The following is a 23,999-nucleotide window of genomic DNA, read 5'->3' on the forward strand; positions in this document are numbered from 1 at the left end:
AATATTCCTGAGCTCATTTTGTGATTTCCAATACAGAAGCATGCCTGTATGTGATGCAGTGTCGTCTAAGGGCCCGAAGATCACGGCCCCCCAGTATGGTTTTCCGGCCTTGACCCTTACGCACAGAGATTCTTCCAGATTCTCTGAATCTTTTGATGATATTATGCACTGTAGATGATGATATGTTCAAACTCTTTGCAATTTTACACTGTCGAACTCCTTTCTGATATTGCTCCACTATTTGTCGGCGCAGAATTAGGGGGATTGGTGATCCTCTTCCCATCTTTACTTCTGAGAGCCACTGCCACTCCAAGATGCTCTTTTTATACCCAGTCATGTTAATGACCTATTGTCAATTGACCTAATGAGTTGCAATTTGGTCCTCCAGCTGTTCCTTTTTTGTACCTTTAACTTTTCCAGCCTCTTATTGCCCCTGTCCCAACTTTTTTGAGATATGTTGCTGTCATGAAATTTCAAATGAGCCAATATTTGGCATGAAATTTCAAAATGTCTCACTTTCGACATTTGATATGTTGTCTATGTTCTATTGTGAATACTGTACAATATCAGTTTTTGAGATTTGTAAATTATTGCATTCCGTTTTCATTTACAATTTGTACTTTGTCCCAACATTTTTGGAATCATGGTTGCATTTTATTGATTGTTTTGGGGGTTTCTCACTTCAGTCTCCTCTTCAGGAGATGAAACGCTGCTCGGTTGGGTTAAGGTCTGGTGATTTACTTGGCCAGTCTAAAACCTTTTTAGTCCTTTGTTATGTTGGTGTGTGTTTTGGGTCATTGCCTTGCTGCATGATGAAGTTCCTCCTAATTATATTGGACGCATTTCTCTGTAAATTGGCAGACAGAATGTTTCTGGAGACCTTCTGAACTCATTCTGCTGCTGCTACCGTCATGAGTGAGATCATCAATAAAGATTAGTGAGCCCAAGCCATGACACTGCCTCCACCGTGCTTGACCGATGAGCTTGTATGTTTTGAATCATTACTTTGGCTTGTCCATCATTTTGGTAAAAGTTAATCTTCTAGAGCTTTTGTGGCTCATTTCTGTATTTCTTTTCTAATTCTGATTTGGCCTTCTGATTCTTATTGCTGATGAGTGGTTTGCGTCTTGTGGTATGGCCACAATATTTCTGCTCTCAAAGTTGTTTTGAACAATGGATTGTGAAACCTTCATCCCTGCCCTGTGGAGGTTATTAGCTCATCTGGCCAACAGGTGATGAGTTTATACCATCATAATTTGTCTGTCATCCATCCGGCGTCATCCACATTTCACAAAAATCGCTTCTTGTCTCTCAATTCTTCACCGATTTTTATTCATTTTGGCAGGAAGGTGGGTCTGCCCGGGGTGCATATGGCTTCTACCCAAATTTGCATAATTGCAATTAGTAATGAAGATATGGAGTAATTAATCAATCTCTAACGAGCAGTTTCCACACACATCGCTTCTTCTCCCTCAATTCTTCACTGATTTTAATTCTTTCTGGAATGAAGGTAGGGGAACCTAGGGTGCATATAACTTCTACCCAGATTTGATTTCTCACTTGGCCGAAGTGAGCTATGCCATCATTGACGGTCTCGTTGGTGACGTGTTTTACAGTTTCTCTTCACAGCACTCACAATGTTTCTGTCATCACTTGCTGTTGTTTTCATTGGCTGACCTGTTCCATGTCTGGTTGTTAGTACACCAGTGGTTTCTTTCTTTTTCAGGGCATTCCTAATTGTTATATTGGCTATGCCCAATGGCTCTGATCAAGTTTCTCTCATTGCTGCTCATCTGCAGTTTGCTAAAGATCATGTGGACAAGCCAGAAGGCTATTGGAAAAATGTTTTGTGGACGGATGAGACCAAAATAGAACTTTTTGGTTTAAATGAGAAGCGTTATGTTTGGAGAAAGGAAAACACTGCATTCCAGCATAAGAACCTTATCCCATCTGTGATGGCAGTATCATGGTTTGGGCCTGTTTTGCTGCATCTGGGCCAGGACGGCTTGCCATCATTGATGGAACAATGAATTCTGAATTATACCAGCGAATTCTAAAGGAAAATGTCAGGACATCTGTCAATGAACTGAATCTCAAGAGAAGGTGGGTCATACAGCAAAACAACGACCCTAAGCACACAAGTCGTTTTCCCAAAGAAGAATAAAGTTAAAGTTTTGGAATGGCCAAGTCAAAGTCCTGACCTTAATCCAAACGAAATGTTGTGGAAGGATCTGAAGCGAGCAGTTCATGTGAGGAAACCCACCAACATCCCAGAGTTGAAGCTGTTCTGTACGGAGGAACGGGCTAAAATTCCTCCAAGCCGGTGTGCAGGACTGATCAACAGTTACCGCAAACGTTTAGTTGCAGTTATTGCTGCACAAGGGAGTCACACCAGATACCGAAAGCAAAGGTTCACATACTTTTGCCACTCACAGATATGTAATATTGGATCATTTTCCTCAATAAATAAATGACCAAGTATAATATTTTTGTCTCATTTGTTTAACTGGGTTCTCTTTATCTACTTTTAGGACTTGTGTGAAAATCTGATGATGTTTTAGGTCATATTTATGCAGAAATATCGAAAATTCTACAGGGTTCACAAACTTTCAAGCACCACTGTATTAATTGTTTAAACAGTCAATCTAACAGGACACACCTGAGCAGCAAGAAACACAAACCACGTGTTATTTTTGATCAGTTTAAAAATGGGTGGGTTCAAACAAAAGCTGCCATGTTCTAAGATTTTTAACACATCTGGATGTACGGTATATATCAGGAAATCAAATCTGAAATTATGATCTACTGTCTCATATTCATCTTTTGGCTTTGCCATTGCAATAATTTTGGAGGCGATTTTGGAGGGAAAGAGTGCAGTGTCCCATTTGAGTTAGCCAGAACTACATACATACTACATTGCTGTGTACTTTCATCATATATAGCAGAATAGGGTTGCTTTATGTGAGTAGTATAACTTTATAATCATAATTTATTGTTTATGAGCCGTGAAAGCATATGATTCTCTTACCCTGTCTCTTTTCTATTTTTACTTAATATTGTGACCTTGTGGCTGCAATGAGGAAAATAAATTATTGAATGAAATTATTGGTTTCAAGCCAGTAACATGGAGTTTGCATGTTCTCCCCGTGTCCGTGTGGGTTTCCTCCGGGTGCTCCGGTTTCCCCCACAGTCCAAAGACATGCAGGTTAGGATAATTGGTGGCTCTAAATTGACCGTAGGTGTGAATGTGAGTGTGAATGGTTGTGTGTCTCTATGTGTCAGCCCTGTGATGACCTGGCGACTTGTCCAGGGTGTACCCCGCCTCTCACCCATAGTCAGCTGGGATAGGCTCCAGCTTGCCCGCAACCTTGAACAGGATAAGTGGTTATGCATAATGGTTGGATGGATGGATGGATGGATGGATGGATGGATGGATGGATGGATGGATTATGGACACTGATACATGCACTGTATTAACTCCAATCAGTTAGAAGTCAAGAAAACAAGTGAAATATCTACATATACTGGTAGTAAGGCCCTGAATGGTGGGAGTGGATGCACCCTGTTAAACAGTAATCACGAATAAGTAAAGTGAACACACCCAGGGAGGCGGTGACAATCTTATTGCTTAACATCATACCTTGCTTTCTATTGGTTGGTGAATTTTGATACGGTAGAGTCGTATCACCAAAATCAGACAGCGCAGAAATCTATGAGCAGAAGATTCACGAGCGCAGAAAAGCAGTCTGAATGCAATCAGGGGCTATTTGAGAGACAGAGAGAGAGGGAAACATTCCAGAATATGAAATGAATAAAGACTACTCTCAAATTGAAAGACGTGATGAAAGATACAGAAAAAAACCCTCCATATTTTTTTAGGATAAAGAGACACACTTAAAGTAGAGAAGGTGTTCTCTCGAGCGTCCTGCCTCAGTGATAAGGAAAGGTACAGTTTAGTACTAAACTTAGTGCAGTCTGAGTGCGACTGTTACAAAGTCCTGATACTGGAGACTCCTTCCAAAAATGCGAAATCAACAGAAAACCTCACCATGACCACCATATCAATGATTACACACTTCTGTAACCTGTTTATGTGGCACGGCCGCCAAAGAAACCGTTACTACGGAGACAATAACGCATTAGAAAGTGCACATTAATAGAAACAGCTGTAAGTACTGCTGTTATAGAAAACTAATCAACACCTTTTGACTCATCAAAATGATTTATGCGCTGCTCATGAATGCATTATAAATTACCAATGTAAGCGTCCTTCGGATAAAGTGTGACCAAACATCTGAAGTGCTATGAATGTCATTAGAATAATTTACACCTCACACGTGGTAAAGCATTCCAAATGGCATTGCATACGAATCCTCATATTTAAATATTCCTGAGAGTATTTGTGAGAGTGTACATGAAACGGTTAAAGAACATCCACATCGAGTAATACGTGAAATAAGTCCATATCGGATTCGTCCGACTTTCCTCTGCAGATGAATCGAGAGAGAAAGAGAGAGAGAGAGAGAGAGAGAGAGAGAGTTATTAGTAAGGAGAGAGAAAGAACAAACGTTGATCAGAAAAACCGAAGTCAGCAAAAACGGAATGAGTGATTGAGTGAACAAGGGAGGGAAAGAGAAGCCTTTCCAATATGCTGCATACACAATCCAGGAGGAGATTTCACCAACTAATTTATAAGCAACAGACTGGGAGGGCTTGCTGAGTTAATGTGATTTCTACCAGGCCAAAGGGTTATCCTAACACGTATAAATCACTTAAACAACACACCGAGCTGTCAAAATGCACAAGAGAAGAAAAAAAAAAGCAGCTCCTGTGTTTTTCATAATTTGTTTTTTTTTTTATTTGTTGAGGTGGGAAAAAAAGAGCTCGCAACAGCTGTTTGCTTTTGCATGCTGTCTCCTCTGGAAATACCACGAGTGGTGCGGAGAAAATCTAAAAAAAAAAAAAAAGGCTTAATTTGTACTACACTGGAGTTTACGAACTACTAAATATAATGTTTGCAACAAGTATTAACATAGTCTGAGGTTAGAACTTAAATCTCACACATACTACAGTAAGTGCAATGTCTAATAATAATCTCGTCTTTTACTCGTTAACGTAAGAGCTTAGGTCCTCATCTCATCTCATTATCTCTAGCCGCTTTATCCTGTTCTACAGGGTCGCAGGCGAGCTGGAGCCTATCCCAGCTGACTACGGGCGAAAGACGGGGTACACCCTGGACAAGTCGCCAGGTCATCACAGGGCTGACACATAGACACAGACAACCATTCACACTCACATTCACACCTACGCTCAATTTAGAGTCACCAGTTAACCTAACCTGCATGTCTTTGGACTGTGGGGGAAACCGGAGCACCCGGAGGAAACCCACGCGGACACGGGGAGAACATGCAAACTCCGCACAGAAAGGCCCTCGCCGGCCCCGGGGCTCGAACCCAGGACCTTCTTGCTGTGAGGCGACAGCGCTAACCACTACACCACCGTGCCGCCGAGCTTAGGTCCTGTATAATTAATCACATCTTTATACTTTGCACAAGTATTCACCTTCCTTCAACTTTTCCATATATATTCACTATCCGCATTCACTGTATATGAGCAATCGCGTACTCTGATTGGCTACTCTACTACTAGGATATCAGCTCATATACCATACCATGAGTAGAGAAAAACAAAATGGCGGAGCGTGTCACTGAACCAAGCGAGGATGAAATAAAAGCTACTCAAAAACAAAACCACAAAAATTACAAAAAAGAAAGCAACAAAATATGGACGAAAAGTATTTGACGGTAAGAACGTATCTTTTTTTTTCAAGAATTATTATTATAGCCTAGTAAACTAGACCCACCCACCTAGCGGCCAAAAATATTTTTGCCTAGCGAGTGGGTCTAGCCTTGCACCATATAAACAAAAACACCCCGGGCATCAAATTGTGCCCGCCAATCACAACGCAAGGTTTTTGTTTGGATTCTTTGGGCGGCCTTTTGCAGGAGTGACGACAAAGCTGCGCGACACTGGAGAAAGCGCAACAGGAAAGATGGCTACCGCTAGTGAACAGCGCGCGTTTGACTCCGCTTTGGAATCAGTTTTAGAAGAATTAGACTTGGAGTTTTCGTTGAAACATGAGCAGGAAGAGGCTCTCCGCTCATTCCTTTTCAAGAAGGACGTTTTCGCTGTTTTGCCGACCGGCTATGGCAAAAGTCTGATCTACCAGCTGGCTCCGCTCGTAGCCAAAAGGATGGGGCTAGTTTGTGCAGTACGAAGAATTAATAAACAGCTTTGAAACATTACTTTTTGATTGTTTCTTATTTTCCCATTATTTTAAATTTAAGGGAAATTATTTCACCAAACACCACTAAATAAAAACTCTCAAAAACAGTTTAAGCAAACCCTTGAAAAACACTTGGAAAAAAATGTGTGTGTGGTACAGACTCCAAACTTGTGGTCATTATCTCCAAACTTCTTAATATCTTGAACCTGTTTATTAATTAATATGCATTTTGAAAAATAATTTATTTCAAGGCCTCCCCCACTGCTTTCTGTCGCTCTGACTACGTCACAGTCACTGTTGCGCTGATTGGTCAGAGCGTTGGCCTATACGCACAGAGACAGTTTGAAAAACAGCGGTTTGTTCCTCCTACCCGCTTCGGAAATGTCTACGGATCGAGGCCAGACTAAATATTCACATTTAGTCTGGCTTGCCAGGCTATTATTATTATCATCGCATTTTTCACAAATTGCTCCTGTCATTTCACCGGTTGGTCGGACGTTTTGTATAAAGTTTTTATTTATCGAATTTGCGAAAAATAAAAATGCTTCGTTTCTCAAAATCCAGTGAATGTGGATAGAATAAAACAGTTATTCCACTGGGTGGCACGGTGGTGTAGTGGTTAGCGCTGTCGCCTCACAGCAAGAAGGTCTGGGTTCGAGCCCCGTGGCCGGCGAGGGCCTTTCTGTGTGGAGTTTGCATGTTCTCCCCGTGTCCGCGTGGGTTTCCTCCGGGTGCTCCGGTTTCCCCCACAGTCCAAAGACATGCAGGTTAGGTTAACTGGTGACTCTAAATTGACCGTAGGTGTGAATGTGAGTGTGAATGGTTGTCTGTGTCTATGTGTCAGCCCTGTGATGACCTGGCGACTTGTCCAGGGTGTACCCCGCCTTTCGCCCGTAGTCAGCTGGGATAGGCTCCAGCTTGCCTGCGACCCTGTAGAACAGGATAAAGCGGCTAGAGATAATGAGATGAGATGAGTTATTCCACTCAATCTCGTCGTACACGGATTATAGCGCGATCAGCTCATGTACGACTCGATTTCGTGGAATAACTGTTAATTGCGCAAAAGTCTTCGACACCCTTTTCTCTTTCATACAAACTTTGTTATACTGTAGATTTCTATTTTATGACTTCTACATGATCGAGTCAAAACATTACAAAAACATTTTAGAGTCCAAATGTTCGTCGTTGTTTTTTCCAGCACAAAATTAAATGTTACAGAAAAAAATGGTTGTATCTGAGCAGCGTATTCCATAAGAGAGCACTTTTCAGATTACAAAAGAAAACATAATGAAGGCTGCTGGGTTTTGGTGCAAAATGAAGAAGCGAGTGTGACAGTCAAAGTGTCCAGAAGAACTGTGGCTGGTTCTGGAAGATGCTCAGTAAAACCTACAGATCATTTCCGCATAAAACTGCACTCGCTGGACCTCAGACTACTATTTTTTTTAAAGCAAAGAGTCGTCTCACACCAAATACTGACTTTGTTTCATTTATTATGGCTTACTGATCACTGTTTATAGTATTTTTTTAATGTTGAAACATTTCATTTAATTATTTTTAAACCATTTTTGGTCTACAGCATTTCTTTACACGTGCCTAAGACTTTTGCACAGCACTGTATATACACTAAGTAACTTTAAAAACGCACATTGATAAAACTTGCTGAATTCGTGCTGAGTTTATCTCAAGAAGAAAAGAAATATATCACAATGGAAAAATAACTTCGTTTCACCTGAATAAGTTCCAAATCTGTGCTCAAATCAGAATTTAAGGGAGTTGTACTCAATAACGTACAATATGACTCGGGTAGTCAATGACATGGACAGGCTTTAATTTTCAAACAAATTTTGCATACACTGTACACACAATCTTGCCTATAAATACCCGGGGGAAATGATGGGAAAATTGTCATTATTGAAGATGCCACGCCTAAGCCAAAATCAACATGAACAGGCCATCAGGATGTTGCGTGCCGGAAGTACACAGACAGAGGTCGCCCGGCACTTCGGTGTTCATCATTCGACCATTTCCCGTTTGAGTCAGCGTTACAGACAGACAGGGAGCACCAGGGATCGTCCACGCCCTGGTCAGCCTCGAGTCACGACGCCAGTTCAGGATCAGCACATCAGGCTCGCTCACCTCCGTGACAGATTCCTGACACCCTCAGTCACTGCTGCTGAGACCCCTGGACGACACAGACCCAGAATCTCCAGCATGACGGTCCGAACATGGACCAACTGTCACTTTGAATTTTTTTATTGTGAATTAATTCTTGAGTTTGACAATAAATGTCCTTTATCGATGTTTCAAGATGTGTGTGCATTACATACAATATCATAAATTTCAAATATATGCATGGATCTAAAGTGATATCGTGTTGAATTCCATTGTGCGTTTTTAAAGTTACTTAGTATATGTTCTGTCACACAAAGCTGGATTAAACAGAAGAGCAGAAATCGGTTCGATGCACATGCGTCCACCTCCAGTACTTGAAAGAACCGCACTGGGCTGCAATTACAGCTTCTATCTGGATATGTCTCTATCAGCTTTGCACATCTGGATCCTGATATTTCTGCCTGTTCTTCTTGGCAAAATTGCCCGAGCTCTGTCAGACAAGAGAGTGAACAGCAATTTTCAAATCCTTCCACAGAGTTTCAATCAGACTGAGGTCTAGACTTTGACTGGGACATTCTAACTCTTGGATATGAACCACTCCAGTGTAGCTTTGGCAGTATACGCTACCGTTCAAAAGGTTGGGGTCACTTTGAAATGTCCTTATTTTTGAAAGAAAAGCACTGTTCTTTTCAATGAAGATCACTTTAAACTAATCAGAAATCCACTCTATACATTGCTAATGTGGTAAATGACTATTCTAGCTGCAAATGTCTGGTTTTTGGTGCAATATCTCCATAGGTGTATAGAGGCCCATTTCCAGCAACTCTCACTCCAGTGTTCTAATGGTACAATGTGTTTGCTCATTGCCTCAGAAGGCTAATGGATGATTAGAAAACCCTTGTACAATCATGTTAGCACAGCTGAAAACAGTTGAGCTCTTTAGAGAAGCTATAAAACTGACCTTCCTTTGAGCAAATTGAGGCCCTGTTTACATTATTTCGAATCAGCGGATCATCAGATTAACGTTTTTAAAACGATTCGCGTACACACACAAAATTTCTGTGCCCGCAACAAAACCGTTCCCCGTGCACACAGCAACGCCAATACACGGATACGCTAATCACATGACTAATTAGACGGCACGTCACATGATCCCAGTGCATATCGGGCATGCACAAGTCACTCACCACTTGCAAGTGGAAGGATGTCATTGTAAAAAATGAAGTATGCCAGTCTGTTATCGGCGGTACTGGTACTACAATGACGCCTTTTTTAGACCGTGTATGGCCTTCGTGTTTATGCTAGAAGGATCTAACAGTGTTCGGTACACTCTTCACCTCGCAGAACGGCCGTTTTTAGCGATTACAACAAGACTATTTAGTGCTACGGTAACCAACACACTTCCTGTATTGCTCATTGACTTAATGACTTCCTCAACACACTTCCTGTATTGTTCATTCACATGACCAACGTGGCATGACCAACGCCAGCGAATCAGGAAGGTGGATGTCACAGTGACGTTGTCCAATGACGACGTCAGCTAGAGCTCAGCACTGCGTATCCTCGTTCCTCAATGTTTACACAGCACCGGATCAGATACGTACAGGTACTGGGTTGAATACGTGGGCCCTGGCGGATTCAAACTGTTCCGCCTGTGGAGTCGTTTTCCGGCGTTTTAATGTGCACGGACAGTGCATCTGCAACGAAAACGTTACGGATATGGTCTAATGTAAACACCACCTGAGTTTCTGGAGCATCACATTTGTGGGGTCGATTAAATGCTCAAAATGGCCAGAAAAATGTCTTGACTATATTTTCTATTCATTTTACAACTTATGGTGGTAAATAAAAGTGTGACTTTTCATGGAAAACACAAAATTGTCTGGGTGACCCCAAACTTTTGAACGGTAGTGTATTTTGTCTCATTTGCCTTGTTGGAAGATGAACTTCTGCCCCAATCTGAAGTCTCATACTATTTAGTACAAGTTTTCCTCTAAGATTGCCCTGTGCTTGGTACTTGTGCATAACCCTGACCATTTTCCCGTTCCATACTGATAACACGAGGATACCACCACCATGCTTCACTGCAGAGGTGGACAGTAACGAAGTACATTTACTTGAGTTCTGTACTTAAGTCCACTTTTTGAGTATCTGTACTTTACTTTTTTTTTAACTTATGACTTTAACTTCACTACATTTGAAAGACAAATATCGTACTTTTCACTCCACTACATTTCTATCAAGGTCCTCATTACTCATTACTATGAAGCAGCTTTGAAAGTGGAGGTTTTTTCTTTTCTTTTCTAAAATGGAATTGGTTTTATTGCAGGTGACACTGAGACATCCTATCAGTAATCACCAGGGTCACGTCACATCCATAGACTGTATAAAATCAAGATCAATGATTTCTCAGCAGCGTTATTTAACACAATCAGTTGATGGCAGAATGGAAGGAGGCGGTTCTTCTGGAGAATGCATGCACTCATGGCTTTACCTAGAACCCATGTTTTGGTTTTCTGAAAGGATTAAAGATAGGTTTCGTTTTAATTGTTTGCTTTGTTTGCCTAAAACGAATCACATCACGGCCTTCAAAAACTCGCCAGGCAACCTGCGGAAGCATATTGAGGGATGTAAATGTTTTATTCCAAGAGAAAGCTTGTAATGAAGTTGTCTGTGCTTTTAGAGCTAGCGATAACATTGCAATAGCGACACAGTCTCGTTAGTCAAATGACTTTCTATGGATTTGCCCTCCAAGTTGCCGTAGCCTTGTCCACAGCTAACATTTACACATAGCGAGTTAACTTGGACACTCCTAGTTAGCATTAAAATTGGAGTTACGCTAACATGAATAATGTTAACTTATCTGAAGTCCTTTCAGAAATATGTTTTAGCACAATCTTGCCCAATAAACAGAATGTAGAAATCTTTCTTTTCTAGTAGCGTTAGCTACCCAATATGATTTTGAGTTTGAAAAGAGTTTGCTAGCGTCAGGTGGAGCTTCACTGACTAGCTAGCTTAATGTTAAACCACCATGACGGCACAGCATGCGTTCATTTTGTGAATTCACATTTCTGTCTTTGGTAATGGCATTAGGTTTTGTAAGCATTGTGACAATAATACAATAATGCGTTGACAGAAAGTGTACTTTTAATACTTAAGTATTTTTAAAAGCAAATACTTCAGTACTTTAACTTAAGTAAAAATTTGACTGGACAACTTTCACTTGTATCGGAGTCACATTTGAACAGTGGGATCAGCAGATAAGCAGTGTAGGGCTTCATCGCACTCTGTACTAATGTTCAAAGGTTTAATTTTAGTCTCATTAGAGCAGGTGGACTTTTGGTTACAGGCTACGGTTGACCTGTGAGTAGCTTCTTTCATCTCAAAGCTGTGGATCTCTCCAGTTCTTTTATAGTAACTCTTGACCTCTTGGTTGCATCTCAGAAAGAAAGAAAGCACAACTTTATTCATCACACACTTGTGAAATTTCCTCTCTGCATTTAACCCACCTGAAGCAGTGAACACACACGTGAGCAATGAGCACACACACATACCCAGAGCAGTGGGCAGCCATGCTAACAGCGCCCGGGGAGCAGTTGGGAGTTAAGTGCCTCGCTCAAGGGCACCTCAGCCCAAGGCCGTCCCATATTAATCTAACCGCATGTCTTTGGACTGTGGGGGAAACCGGCGCACCCGGAGAAAACCCACGCAGACGACATACAAACTCCATACAGAAAGGCCCTCGCCAGCCGCGAACCCAGAACCTTCTTGCTGTGAGGCGACCATGCTAACCACTTACGCCACGGTGCCGCCCTTGAGTAAGGGTAAAGAGTAATCCTTTCTTTACCCAGTCACTGATATTTGGCGGACAACCTCCGCTCGTCGCAGTTGTACCTTTTTTTTTTCATAATGGATTCAGTGGTGCTCTGTGGGATGTTCAAAATTTGGGATATTGTGTATATTTAACAGTTATTCAACAAAATCGAGTCATACATGAGCTGATAGTCGACGAGGCACGTAGCACTGAGTTGGCTATAAGCTGTGTACGACGAGATTGAGTGGAATAACTGTTTTATTCTATCCACATTCACTGGATTTTGAGAAACGGAGCATTTTTATTTTTTGCAAATTTGGTAAATAGAAACTTTATACAAAACATCCAACAAAATAATTTCTGCTTAGAATGTAAACAAACCGGCGAAATAATGCTTGGAAAAAAAAAAGATATGTTCTTCCATCAAATACTTTTATTCCATATTTTGTTGCCTTTTTTTTTTGTATCTTTGGGAGTTTTGTTTTCGAGTAGAGTTTTTATTTCGTCCTCGGTTGGTTCCGCAACACGCTCCGCCATTTAGTTTTCCTCTACTCACAGTATATGAGCTGATAGCCTAGTAGTCGAGTAGCCAATCAGAGTGCACGATTGCTCATATCCAGTGAATGTGGATACAATAATGATATTCTCGTATATTTGGGAACTTCTGATTGATACTTTTCAATAACTTGATCCTGTCCTTGTTTTGCTCCTTCTTCTTCGTGATGTGGTTTGATTAGATATATTCTTGAACAAACTCTGGAGTGCTCAAGGAACATTATTTATTTTATTTGTATTCATATTGAGATCATAGCCCTGTGATGACCTGGCGACTTGTCCAGGGTGTACCCCGCCTTTTGCCCGTAGTCAGCTGGGATAGGCTCCAGCTTGCCTGCGACCCTGTAGAACAGGATAAAGCGGCTAGAGATAATGAGATGAGATATTGAGATCATGTGATCAATGTAATTATACACAGCTCAACTCCATTCAACTAAACTCGGATACAGATAATGGCTAGGGCCAGGACTCAGCTGTCTACATTCATCTTAACAACAAAGGACACTCATTTCAGGATTGCAACGTACGCATTTTAGCCAGAGAGGATCGTTGGTATGAGCGAGGAGTTAAAGAAGCCATTTTTGTTAACCTGGAACAGCCATCACTGAACAGAGGTGGGGGTCTAAGACACCATTTATCAACCATCTACAATGCGGTCTTGGACACTCTTCCCAGACGGCTGGGTGTACGCCAGGACCCAGCTGTTTTCGGTGACTCACAGGAGGACAGAGAGAGTCAGCTTTCCATTGATCACCCTAACGGGCAATCCTTTGATCACCCTAATGACTCGCCGTTCACACCCAGCCTCCAGTGACCCACACCAACATGATGCCTCAATGACACCTTAGATGAGCTGGTCATCAGAATTCTGATTCTGATTCTGATTCTGATCCAGGAGAAGATAAATACCTGATACTCCTTATTAGTCAGACAGAACTGAGGAAGCCTTTCGGATGAGAGGTGAAACGTTTTCAAGAATCTTCAAGCAAGTCCAGTTGCCCATTTCTACCACCCACAGTTTACTATGACCTGGATGATTGAGAATCTTCACAGGCATGACCCTGTAGAAGGATAAAGCAGCTAGAGATAATGAGATGAGATGAGATGAGATGAGATGAGATGAGATGAGATGAGATGAGATGAGATGAGATGAGATGAGATATTGAGATCATGTGATCAATGTAATTATACACAGCTCAACTCCATTCAACTAATTATGTGATTTCTGATGGTAACTGGATGTCCCAGGGTTAAATTAGGGGCTTCACAACAACGGGTGAATACTTATACAGTCACAACGTTAACGTTTTCATATTTTCGACTGTTATGTTTAGAAACACGACACGAAATCCTAAGCCCATTTCGGTATTTGTGCAAAGCTACAAAATGCAAACAAGTTCAAGGGGGTTAAATACTTCTGGAAGGAACTGTACTGTATATGCTGATGTGCTCTTATGGACTAATCACATCAAGGCATTTGGGTTGAATCTTTAAAGGCGTAGATGGAAGAAAAACACTGTAGGTCCTTGAGTTTCACCTTTAGACTCGTTCAAGCACATTGCAAAAAAAAATGGTATCTTAGCAAGTGAAAATATCTTAACAAGACACCAATTCTGAGATTATTAAGCCCAGTTCTAGATTGCAGCTAACTTATTCCAAGATGTCTTGTCAAGTAAAAATATCTGTCCATGCAGCAAGATAACTTCACTAGTATTAAGTACCGGTAATTTTCTCCTCAAATTCAGTTTTCATGGGGGCGTCGTGGCTCAGGTGGTTAAGGCGCCATACCATGAATGCGGGCGACCCGAGTTCGATTCCGGCCCGAGGTCATTTCCCGATCCCTTCCCGTCTCTCCCGCTCATTTCCTGTCTCTACACTGTCCTATCCAATAAAAGGTGCAAAAAGCCCCAAAAAAATATCTTTAATAAAAAAAAAAAAAAAATTCAGTTTTCAGTTTTTTGCAGTGCAAGACAGGAAACGCGGGCGGCATGGTGGTGTAGTGCTTAGCGCTGTCGCCTCACAGCAAGAAGGTCCGGGTTCGAGCCCCGTGGCCGGCGAGGGCCTTTCTGTGCGGAGTTTGCATGTTCTCCCCGTGTCCGCGTGGGTTTCCTCTGGGTGCTCCGGTTTCCCCCACAGTCCAAAGACATGCAGGTTAGGTTAACTGGTGACTCTAAATTGAGCGTAGGTGTGAATGTGAGTGTGAATGGTTGTCTGTGTCTATGTGTCAGCCCTGTGATGACCTGGCGACTTGTCCAGGGTGTACCCCGCCTTTCACCCGTAGTCAGCTGGGATAGGCTCCAGCTTGCCTGCGACCCTGTAGAACAGGATAAAGCGGCTAGAGAAAATGAGATGAGAAGACAGGAAACGCATCATGAGAAATCCTGATTTTTTTCTGTTTAAAAAAAAAAGGAGACCATTAACGTTTAAAAGGAATTTTAAATGTAAACTCAGACCAGGAGTGAGCTCGTTCAGTTTGATTTGAGAACAGACATCGATGCGAGATAAGATGTAGGCTGAGGAATGCAGATGAGAGAAACGCAAAGGCTGAGCGAAAGTGATGGAAAATAAGACGTGGAGAAAGTATGAAGTATGTAACTACAGGCTTCAAGGCTAAACCCAAGACTCTATTTATCACCATCACCTCTTGGTGAATCAATTAAAGGTGCAGATGTAATCAGTGACCATGACCCTAATTACAGTGGGGAAGTCTGTGTGAGTGTGCATGCCTTCGTCAAAACGGGGAAACTGCATATGTGTGATCGAGTTATTACAGAAATGTTTAGCCTCTGACGCTGCGTGCTGTTGAAGCGTGGTGGGAAAGGTTGTGCGAGTCGACGAGGCAAAGCTGTCATTTTTCACAGGACTTTAAACAACTACTTTAGTGAAGCGTTTCACACACAGCAGCTCATTAAGGCTGTCGGTTTCAATTAATAGCTCACAGGTCACATAGTCAGCTGGGGAATTGCACAGCGACCAACAGCCTCCACACACACACACAGATACACTGTCAATTTAGCTTGTGTTTTTACATCTGCAACTGTAAAACATGCAAAGAGGAGCCTGATTTCCTTGGCGTCGCTGTAACGCTTCACAAAGCTGGCACACAAATCGAGTCATACATTTTAAGATGAGACTAAGCTTGAGATCTCATCTCATCTCATCTCATCTCATCTCATTGTCTCTAGTCGCTTTATGCTTCTACAGGGTCGCAGGCAAGCTGGAGCCTATCCCAGCTGACTACGGGCGAAAGGTGGGGTACATCCTGGACAAGTCGCCAGGTCATCACAGGGCTGACACATAGACACAGACAACCATTCACACTCACATTCACACCTACGGTCAATTTAGAGTCACCAGTTAACCTAACCTGCATGTCTTTGGACTGTGGGGGAAACCGGAGCACCCGGAGGAAACCCACGCGGACACGGGGAGAACATGCAAACTCCACACAGAAAGGCCCTCGCCGGCCACGGGGCTCGAACCCGGACCTTCTTGCTGTGAGGCGACAGCGCTAACCACTACACCATCGTGCCGCCCCGGCTAAACATTCAGATAATTAAAAGCATCTGCATGTAGGTAATCCTGCAGAGGTTTCCAGCTTTATCTTTAGTTGAAGTGTTGGAGATGGATTTTTCAAGATTTTGCTTTTAAGGCACACACCCCCCCCCCCCCCCCCCCCAAAAAAAAAAAAAAAAAAAAAACCCACATATTGTGGGATAGAAAGTGTGGACCAAAGTAGTAAATTATGCTTCTATGTGCAAAAATCTTGTGACTGAGCTCTAACTGACTTGTTTCTTGTCATTATATAGCAGTATATAGCACATATATAGATTTTTTTTAATCGTTACTTTTTATCTGTATATTGTATAGTTGGCTTGTTCTTGGGAGGTTTTTTTAAAATCGTATTTTATGTTGTACAGTGTGTCTTTTTCTTTTCGCACGTCTGATAACTTGCTGCTGCAACAAAACAATTTCCCAGCTTGGGATCAATAAAGTCAATCAGTCTATCTATCTATCTATCTATCTATCTATCTATCTATCTATCTATCTATCTATCTATCAAGTTTCACAATAGTCCACTCTGAAGACTGTTATCGGCTTCCATCGGTCCATTCATTATCTGTAACCGTTTATCCTGTACAAGGTCGTGGGCAAGCTGGAGCCGAGTCTTTCAATGTGAGAGTAGTATTTATTCATTTCATATTCAGATTCTTGAATGTTTCCCTCTCTCTCTGTCTCTCAAATAGCCCCTGCTTGCACTCAGATTGCTTTTCTGCACTCGTGAATCTTCTGCTCATAGATTTCTGCGCTGTCTGATATTGGTGATACGAGTCTATCAAAATTCACCAACCAGTAGAAAGCAAGGTATGATGTTAAGCAATAAGATTGCCACCGCTTCCCTGGGTGTGTTCACTTTACTTGTTTATGATTACTGTTTAACAGGGTGAATCCGCTCCCACCATCGAGGGCCTTACTACCAGTATATGTAGATATTTCACTTGTTTTCTTGATGGACTGATTGGAGTTAATACAGTGCATGTATCAGTGTCCATAATCCTTTCGTCCATCCATCCATTGCCTGTAACCGCTTATCCTGTTCAGGGTCGTGGGCAAGCTGGAACCTATCCCAGCTGACTATGGGCGTGAGGCGGGGTACACCCTGGACAAGTCGCCAGGTCATCACAGGGCTGACACATAGACACAGACAACCATTCACACTCACATTCACACCTACGGTCAATTTAGAGCCACCAGTTAACCTAACCTGCATGTTTTTGGACTGTGGGGGAAACCGGAGCACCCGGAGGAAACCCACGCGGACACGGGGAGAACATGCAAACTCCGCACAGAAAGGAAGGTCCTTGTCAGCCACTGGGCTCAAACCTAGAACCTTCTTGCTGTGAGGCAACAGTGCTAACCACTACACCACCGTGCCACCCCCATCGGTGTCCATATTTTTATTATAATAGCCGCATATCATAGCCCAGTAGTACACTGGCTTCCAGTAACCCACCCATAAGTAAAGTGAAGGCACCCAAGGAGGTGATGATGATTTCATTGGTCAACCTTGCAGTCTATTGGTTGGTATCACCAAAATCCGAGACAGTGCAGAAATCTTTAAGCAGAAGATTCATGAGTGCAGAAAAGCAGTCTGAGCGTAAGCAGGGGCTAGTTGTGGGGGGGGGCGGCGACACGGGACATTGCAAAATCTGAATGTGAAATGAATAAATTCTTCCTTTTTTGGTTGACCCCATTAGGGGTCACCACAGCAGATAATGTCCCTCCATGTTCTCCTGTCCTCCGTATCTTTTTCTGTCACACCAACCGTCTTCATGTCCTCCTTAAATCCATCACATCCATGAATCTCATCTTTGCTCTTCCTCTTTTCCTTCTACCTGGCAACTCCATCTCCAGCATTCTATCCCCAGTATGCTCTGGATCTCTCCTCTGTCCATGTCCAAACCATCTCAATCTCGGCTCTCTTATCTCACTTTGTCTACAAGCCGTCCTACATGTCCTGTCCCTCTAATATAATCGTTTCTAATCCTGTCCAACTTTCTCACTCCCAATGAAAATCTCAACACCTTCAGCTCTGCTCCCTCCGGCTCAGTTCAGACTCCTGTCTTTTTGTCTACAAACCGTACAACATCGCTGCTCTAACTACTGTCTTGTACGTGAACAAAAACGTTCTGGTATGAAAGTCCTCTTCATGATCTGCATAGTTGATTTGGCATGAGTTTTACGCCGGATGCCCTTCCTGGCAAAAACCTCCCCGTTTATCCGGGCCTGGGACCGGTACTAAGAATGCACTGGCTTGTGCACCTCACTGGCTGGATTGTGAAATGAATAAATACGGCTCTCAAATTGAAAGGCCGCACTCTTGATTAAAGACAGGAATAAAACTCTTTATAAGAAAGGTGCATGTGGTGTAACTTTGAAGTTTTACCAGTCCAATTATATACAAAGATGTACACTTGAGGGTACAAACCCAGTGACAAGGAACGGTACAGATTAGTGCCCTTTTCTCTGCAGAGTAAACCTGTAAATTCTCAAATTTTCGATGCAGGAAAATCTTCAGGACGAAGGAGTTTACGCTTTTTTGGAGAGGAGGGGTTTTTAGTAACATGACAAGCTCCTTTTTTTTTTTTTGCCTTAGTAACATCAGGAGGGAAAAACTTGTTCCGCAGATGTTCCACGACATTAAACATAACTGTCAACGGATAGAATTTACAACACAGAGAACCACAGCATTTTAATAAATAAATAGTTGCAGTATAAGAGAAATAAAACATTTTCGGATGTACAGGTACAGTACCTCGCATCACAACATACTATTGTTGATCATTTTCCAAAAACAGCATGTCCCCAAGTGTATTATTGCAAGTTTTCAAGATCATATTAATTAGATTTTTTTTTGCAAGATCTTAATCTTTTTTTTTTTTTTGTTATTTTTATCCTGAATTTGTCTTCATGAACAGGACACGAATGAAATTTATAGCTAGACGGCCTTTCGGTTTCATAAAATCTGTGAAATTTAGTTCCCTCTGAAATTTGCTCATTGTGATATATGTTTATTTTTGTAACACACACACACACACACAATATATATATATATATATATATATATATATAATCTCATTATCTCTACCCGCTTTATCCTTCTACAGGGTCGCAGGCAAGCTGGAGCCTATCCCAGCTGACTACGGGCGAAAGGCGGGGTACACCCTGGACAAGTCGCCAGGTCATCACAGGGCTGACACATAGACACAGACAACCATTCACACTCACATTCACACCTACGGTCAATTTAGAGTCACCAGTTAACCTAACCTGCATGTCTTTGGACTGTGGGGGAAACCGGAGCACCCGGAGGAAACCCACGCGGACACGGGGAGAACATGCAAGCTCCACACAGAGGGGCCCTCGCCGGCCCCGGGGCTCGAACCCAGGACCTTCTTGCTGTGAGGCGACAGCGCTAACCACTACACCACCGTGCCGCCCCTATCTATATATATATATATATATATATATATATATTTTTTTTTTAAACGCAGGCCATTCTGTGGCTGGGATTCTGTGAATATTTAATTTTTAGAAGAAGAAGAAACCTTTATTTGTCACATGCACATTTCAAGCGCAGTGAAATTCATCCTCTGCATTTAACCCATCTGAAGCAGTGAACACACGCATGCACACACCCAGAGCAATGGGCAGCCACACCAGAGCGCCCGGGGAGCAGTCAGGGGTTCGGTACCTTGCTCAAGGGCACTTCAGCCCAAGGCCACCCTACGTCAACCTAACTGCATGTCTTTGGACTGTGGGGGAAACCGGAGCACCCAGAGGAAACCCACGCGGACACGGGGAGAACATGCAAACTCCACACAGAAAGGCCCTCGCCAGCCGCTGGGTTCGAACCCAGAACCTTCTTGCTGTGAGGTGACCGTGCTAGCCACTTACACCACCGGTTTACCTTCTTCTTCTTCTTTTGGGTTTTACGGCAGCTGGCATCCACAGTGTTACATTACTGCCATCTACAGGTTTCCCTTTGAGCGTGCACTGACAGTTCCATCATTCTGTCGCTAAATGAACAGCTGATCACACCGAGGTGCTCGCTGAGCGCCCATATTTATTAGTTTGGTCCTGCGTTTCCTTTCCTTCGTATATAACATAACGTCTTTTCTTCTCGCTTTCCGTTACTGTCATCGGCCTTTCACGTTTCACATTTTGCACACTCACGTCCTCCATTTTTTTCTCCTGTTTCACATTTGTATCTCACAATGCCTTGTGCGAGCAGGGAAAGCCCACCACGTGATGCATGACGTAGTATCTTGTACTGGGTCATGGTGAAGCAGGAAAAAATAGTAGAGAATTTAGGACCACGTGGAGATAAATTCATTAATTTCTATTTTTAAAAAACTATTACAATTGGAAGTCTGTGTTTCAAATTCAGTAGTTTTCGGTCCATTAAACAAAAATAATTGAGTGTCAGGGAAAATTCTTTCCATGGCCTACACTTGAAAAATCTGAAAGGCCGTCTACCTTTAATGCATAATTCATGAAGGTACCTTGTTGTTGTTGTTGTGATGAGGATCTTGATAACATGAGAAAAAATTTTAATTATTGCTTCTAGGATATATGTTAATGTTGGTTGAATAATGTTAAATGATAAAAAAAAGAATTTAACATTTTATCGTTGTTTTTTAAAAAAATAATCATTCATTATTTACATCATTAATGATATAATTTAATAATTAGAATTGTGTTCAATTTATTTTTTAAAATCTCAAACTCTTTCTCTGCACAGTTTTCATCTGAAATGTGAGCATCATACTGTAAAACCCAAGCGCACGTTAGCTGCTGGACACTGATGCAGCAAACAGCACTCTCGAAAAAGTAAACGTTTCAAATGACTGCTTTCTGTAAATTACCGAATCTGAGCAACTTTTATGAGCAGACTGCTACTTCGAGACACACACACACACACACGCATAAAGTGAAACAGAGGAAGAAGATGGATCTCGGGACAGATTGTTAGTGACATGTTAATTTCTACTTCGTCACTCAAGCTTGGTGCATCTGCAATCAAAGTGATGGCACGCAGGCAGAGCCATCAAACCTCCATATCGCTCCAACTCCGCCTTCTCAACGTGGCTTTCTCTCTCTCTCTCTCTCGCACGCAGCCTCATAACACTGCCCGTATCTGTCCTCATCATTCCTCTCCTGCTGTCTTTCTTCTTATTCGGCCACTTCTAGCCTTCTTTTATTGACAAGTTGTTTTTTTAGTCACACGTTCTGCTGTTTATTTCACTTTTTATGCCTTTTTTAAAAAATGAAACCCATTCCTTAATCGAATCAACACATGCACATGTTACTGTAGCCTACTAAGGTGCTAATGTTATAGAATAACTGTTGGCCTGATGTCTCGTTTGGCTCGATCATCTTGAGAGCGTGCGGTTTCAGGAAAACCATCAACACCTGATACGAAACCCTCTGTACGGTCGCGACCATCATCAGTGTCACGTTATTATTAAGACAGAATTATGATGATGTCTGAAATGGTTTTGCATCGACACACTGTGTGCTGAAGACATTTTCTCATCCTGGTGTGTGTGTGTGTGTGTGTGTGTGTGTGTGTGTGTTCTCCTGAGGCAGGCAGCCGTGGTACTACGGCTGGGGTTTTAATCTCCCCCGAGGGCAAGCACTGCTGGACAAGTGGAACCAGATCCCTGACTCCACTGACATCCTGCTCACACACTGCCCTCCTCTGGGTGAGTCACTAATCACACACACACACACACACGCGCATACACACATGCAGGCATGCACTTCTTCACAACTTTTTCCTGCGAGTTTGTTTCCACTGAAACACACACATTGACGCACACACACACATTTGCTTTGAGGGCTTTGGCAGATGGAGTGGCTACAGCAGGCTGCTAAAGCATGCAGCTTGGAGACGCTGTTCGCAGTGCGGCAAATCCCTGTGCACACAATAAAACACACACACACAAGTATAATGTACGGTATATGGGAGGGGGAAAGTTTCTCAAGAAAGACAGCTGCATTTTAAGACGCCTAGCCTTTGGGCCTTTGGAGTGTGTGACAAAGGCTTAATTCTCATGAGGTGTGTGTGTGTGTGTGTGTGTGTGTGTGTGTGTGTGTGTGTATGTGTGTGTGTGTGTGCACGCTCTGAGGTGTGTGTATGTATGCATACGTTCACCAACAACTGGAAATCAGAACATCTGCATTTGCATCACTTGAGATTTGTGTTAAATATGAACTAACTTTACCTGTGCAGGTAAAAGCAGGTTTGAGGCGATGAATATAAAACATACTAGACTGGATATTTAAATTTAATTCAAAATTAAACATACTATAATGTTTATAAATATATAAAACGTAAAAATAATCAACTAATACGTCCTGATGAACAATAGACTGCTTATTTGTTTGGTTGGTTGGTTGGTTGGTTGGTTGGTTTTTAGTTTAGTAGAATGTATTTTTATTCAGGCGCTACCTCTGAAAAGTTTTCTTTTATTTTATCGTATTTGATTAATTGATTTTTTAATTATTACAATATGGAAATGAGGCAACGGATCATTGAATGCAACATAAATACAGTTTGCATATGAGAGATTTTTTTTTTTTGAGAACACACCCAGCGTTCTGACTTTTCTGTAACATTTTATCAAAATGATTTAATGTAGATTTGAAATGTTATTTAAAACATTTAAAATGTGATTCAGTTAAAGCTAGACGGCCTTTCAGATTTTTCAACTGTAGGTCATAAAAAGAATTTTCCTCGACACCTAGTTATTTTTGTTTAGTGACTGAAAGCTACTGAATTTGAATCATAGACTTCCAATTTTATTAGTTTTTTTTAAATAGAACAATTAATTTATTTATTTCTACATGCCCCTAAATTCTCCACTATTTTTTCCTGCTTCACCATGACCCAATACAAGATACTACGTCATGCATCACGTGGTGGGCTTTCCCCGTTCGCGCAAGGCATTGTGGGATACAAATTTGAAACAGGAGAGAAAAATGGAGGACGTGAGTGTGCGAAATGTGAAATGTGAAAGACCGACTACAGTAACGGAAAGCGAGAAGAAAAGACGTTATGTTCTATACGAAGGAAAGGAAACGCAGGACCAAACTAATAAATATGGGCGCTCAGCGAGCACCTCGGTGTGATCAGCTGTTCGTTTAGCGACAGAATGATGGAACTGTCAGTGCACGCTCAAAGGGAAACCTGTAGATGGCAGTAATGTAACACTGTGGATGCCAGCTGCTTTAAAACCCAAAAGAGGAAGAAGAAGGTACACCTGCGCATGCACACATGGACTTCCTCTGTCTGCTTGACTGCGCCAAGCAAGTGATTTCATGCCCATTATTTGCTTTAATCCCCTCAAATTAAATAACTTCCCAGCCACAGAACGGCCTGATATTTTGTGAGATATTACAGAAATAAACATACCGTATATCACAATGACCACATTTCAGAGGGAACTGAATTTCACTGATTTTATGAAATCAAAAGGTCGTCTAGCTTAAAAAGATTTTTCAAACTGTTATGTACAACCCCGATTCCAAAAAAGTTGGGACACAGTACAAATTGTTAATAAAAACGGAATGCAATCATTTACAAATCTCAAAAACGGATATTGTATTCACAATAGAACAGAGACAACATATCAAATGTCGAAAGTGAGACATTTTGAAATTTCA

At 41.9% G+C, this 23,999-nt stretch overlaps 1 protein-coding gene across 1 annotated transcript in view; it reads left to right on the forward strand.

Moving 5' to 3' along the window:
• mpped1 (metallophosphoesterase domain containing 1) overlaps nt 1-23,999 on the forward strand; it is a 123,089-nt gene that overhangs the window by 86,820 nt on the left and 12,270 nt on the right. The window contains exon 4 of the mRNA XM_060903710.1: nt 21,921-22,036. Within this exon, the coding sequence (XP_060759693.1) occupies nt 21,921-22,036 (116 nt within the window). The remainder of the gene's footprint in view (nt 1-21,920; nt 22,037-23,999) is intronic.

This window comes from Neoarius graeffei, chromosome 21 (genome assembly GCF_027579695.1).
Source record: "Neoarius graeffei isolate fNeoGra1 chromosome 21, fNeoGra1.pri, whole genome shotgun sequence".
Lineage (NCBI taxonomy): Eukaryota > Metazoa > Chordata > Actinopteri > Siluriformes > Ariidae > Neoarius > Neoarius graeffei.